Source organism: Triticum aestivum, chromosome 2B, assembly GCF_018294505.1.
Source record: "Triticum aestivum cultivar Chinese Spring chromosome 2B, IWGSC CS RefSeq v2.1, whole genome shotgun sequence".
Taxonomy (NCBI): domain Eukaryota; kingdom Viridiplantae; phylum Streptophyta; class Magnoliopsida; order Poales; family Poaceae; genus Triticum; species Triticum aestivum.
The window spans coordinates 628,800,963-628,804,158 of record NC_057798.1 but is presented as its reverse complement, the minus strand read 5'-3'; the positions used below and the strand labels follow the sequence as shown (position 1 = coordinate 628,804,158).

At 54.8% G+C, this 3,196-nt stretch overlaps 1 protein-coding gene across 1 annotated transcript; it reads left to right on the top strand.

Annotated features, from left to right (window-relative positions):
• The first annotated feature begins 444 nt into the window (after positions 1–444).
• LOC123041810 (uncharacterized) lies at positions 445–2,824 on the top strand. The gene is made up of 2 exons (XM_044464372.1): positions 445–630; positions 737–2,824. The coding sequence occupies exons 1-2, from the start codon at positions 607–609 to the stop codon at positions 2,405–2,407; spliced, it is 1,695 nt and encodes a 564-aa protein (XP_044320307.1). The 5' UTR covers positions 445–606; the 3' UTR covers positions 2,408–2,824.
• Positions 2,825–3,196: the final 372 nt, after the last annotated feature.

Below are 3,196 nucleotides of genomic sequence, written 5' to 3'. Positions count from 1 at the left end.
GGGTAAGTGACACAACATATAAAAAAGAATATACTTTTTTGCACAGATGTCTACGTAAGATCTCGCAAATATAATATCGACCGAGACTTCGTTAAGTCACTAAGATTTAGCAATCCCAGTCATGATGAATTGCAAGAGGGTAATATGGAGACAGGCTTGTTTTTAAAGGAGTGAAACTATTTTTTTCCTTTTAGTAAAGTTTGGTTTTTAGAATCTGCTAGAACTCATTTATTTTTTCCTCAAATACGAATATAGGTCTTATGAGATCGAGGATAAACCTCGAACTCCAACTCGAACGGATGGGCACGATTCGTGGGCAAAACTGCCGCTTTGATCTCCTCAAAACAAGCTTGACCTCCCCCAGAACCAGCTGGTCTTCGATCACGTACGACGGAGAATATCTCCCCCGACACTGCCGTCACCGGACAGGACTGCCTCAGAGCCCATGAAAGCCAAACACTTGTCATCACTAGCCAGAGCTAACTTGTCTGTGCGGCTAACATAGACTCTGGCCATGGCAGCTATATATAAACCTAGCTAAACTTGTGCATAACAGTTTCCCGCGATCGTCCATGGTTAACGAGGACGGACTGAACCGCCCTACTCATGTGTGAATCTCCATCATCTCTGGTACTTAAGTGTTTGCGTTTCCACAGAGCTATACTTTGACCCTTAACTTCTCCCCGCCACATGTTGACGCCGCGTGTTTCCCTAACACCGGCTGCATCTTCTTGAGCGTCATGGCCAGATGCCGCCTCGTCCCCAGCCGCCACCGGCGGCGTACAAGCACTTCTGCAGAGTCTGCAACAAGGGGTTCACGTGCGGCAGCGCGCTCGGCGGGCACATGAGGGCCCACGCCGTCGCTGACGACGGCCCTGACGCCGACGACGACGACGACGATCCCGTGTCGTCCGCGCGCGGTGGAGAAGATGGGCCGTCCACGGCGGGAGCAGCGACGACGCACGTCTACGCTCTCCGGGCGAACCCTAACCGCCTCACCAGGGGCTGCCAGGTGTGCAAGAACTGTGGGAAGGAGTTCTCTTCGATGGAGCTTTTCCTGGAGCACGGCAAGTGCACCTCGGGCGAAGAGGAGGACGCCGACGGCTCGCCGCCTCCGTCCGTGGCTGACGAAGAGGAGGACGCGTCGCTGGCCTCTGGGTGGTCAAAGGGGAAGCGCTCGCGCCGCGCCAAGTCGGTCGCTGGCGGAGGCGATGATACAATGCCCGGGCCGTCGATGGCGCCATCTGGCGAGGACGAGGAGGAGGACCTGGCAAATTGCCTCGTCTTGCTCTCGTCGTCCAAGGCCGATCAGGCTAGCGCCGCCGCCGAGGCCGACCCAGAGCCATGCGCGCCGGCCAGCAAGGAACACGGGAGAAGGCCTCATCAACGGCCGCAACACTTCCCGATCGTCGTAGCGGCGCCGGATCAAGCGATAATGCTGCCCCTGGCGTTGCCAGCACCGCAACCGCAATACGCCTCGCCCCTCCCACGTGGCTTGTTCGAGTGCAAGGCATGCAAGAAGGTGTTCACTTCTCACCAAGCTCTCGGCGGGCACCGTGCCAGCCACAAGAAGGTCAAGGGCTGCTTCGCTGCCAAGCCCGATAGCAGCGTCGGTGGAACACCTCACCACCACGCAGCGGCCGCCGGTCCCAGCGATGAAAAGGGTGATGCCGCCCCCGTCGATGTCATCCATGCAGGTGGCAGTCTTGATGCCAGGACAAACGCCGATGCCAGCACCGGTGGCGACACGAACGCCGGGACGAGCGGGGCCACGCCATCGCTGTCAATGGCCATCACGACCACCGACCATGAACCGCCGGTCGCGGGGTTGGCCATTGCACCGTTCAAGAAGAAGGCCAAGATGCACGAGTGCTCCGTGTGCCACCGCCTCTTCGCCTCTGGTCAAGCGCTCGGAGGCCACAAGCGGTGCCACTGGCTCACCTCGGGGACAGGGGATCACGCCAACATCACATCCCTGACAGCCGAAGGCCTTGTCGCCGCTGCTGGCCACCAGCTCACTCTCCGGCCAATGATGGACCCTCCAGAGCCGGCGCTAGACCTCACCATCGCGGCCAACCCGTTGCCGTTGATGGCCAGCGCGACGGTCGCCGAGGCCGGAACCAGCTCGCTGCACCTTGACGCGTCCCCGTCGTTGTACTTACAGCCAGCGGCGGCACCAAGCAATCCCAGCCACCAGAACAAGATGACCGCGACGAGCAGCCACAACGCTAACGACGCTGCTACTCCCCGCGAGGCCGCCGAGGACGAGGCGGACAGCACAGCCGTCAAGAAGGCCAAGCTTTGTGATCTCAAGGATGTGAGTGCAGCGGGGGAGACGACGCCGTGGTTGCAGGTCGGCATTGGCTCCTCGTCGGCCGGTGGTGACGGGAAGAGTGCCTGCGAATGAGCCTCCCCGCGTCGAGTAGAGCTGGCAGCTTCACAGCACTGAAGTGACTGAACCGGAACCGACGCGTTGAGATGGTACATATATAGTACTCCCTCTGTTCACTTTTATAAGACCTTGAAGACATTTCAGACAATATGCAAAACAGCCTATTTTGAGTTGTCTGAAACGACTTACAAAAGTGAACGGAGGGAGTAGTAAGTTCTTTGGTTATTTTGATGATGACCTAACAGTAGCTTGCAAGTGTAGCATTTGCATATATTGTTTCGTACGCGTATGTACTTTAGTGATTTCCTAATTTTTATAGGCTAGCTAGTACGTAATTTGCACCGGCAAAGTGTGTATGTATGATCGAGCAACAATTTTTTCTCAGCGGCTATTAAACAAATAAGATCAGGTGCACCATCCAGGCATCACTTACATCCCCCTTAGTGCTTATATCAATATCAGGATTTATTTATTTTTTGGCGACAATTTTAGGATTTGAGATTGCTAATCGGGGTTCTTGCCCGGTCTCCCTTAGTGTAAGAGCGCTACAATTCCACGGATGAGGAGGAAATCAGCCATTTTTAGGACAGTAAAACTGAAACCAATCCTGGCCTTCTCATGCATTTGAAGATTTGAGCCATTAGATCAAGAATATGGGTAAAACTAGGAATAGTTTGGATCAAAACTTAGTTTTCGGTTTGGTTTTTGATTTGGTCTCACTAGTTTGGTCTCCACTGGATTTAGATGGACAAACAATTCGGTTCGGTTTGGGTTGTGGCTAATAACGGATTGGATAGTGTTGAG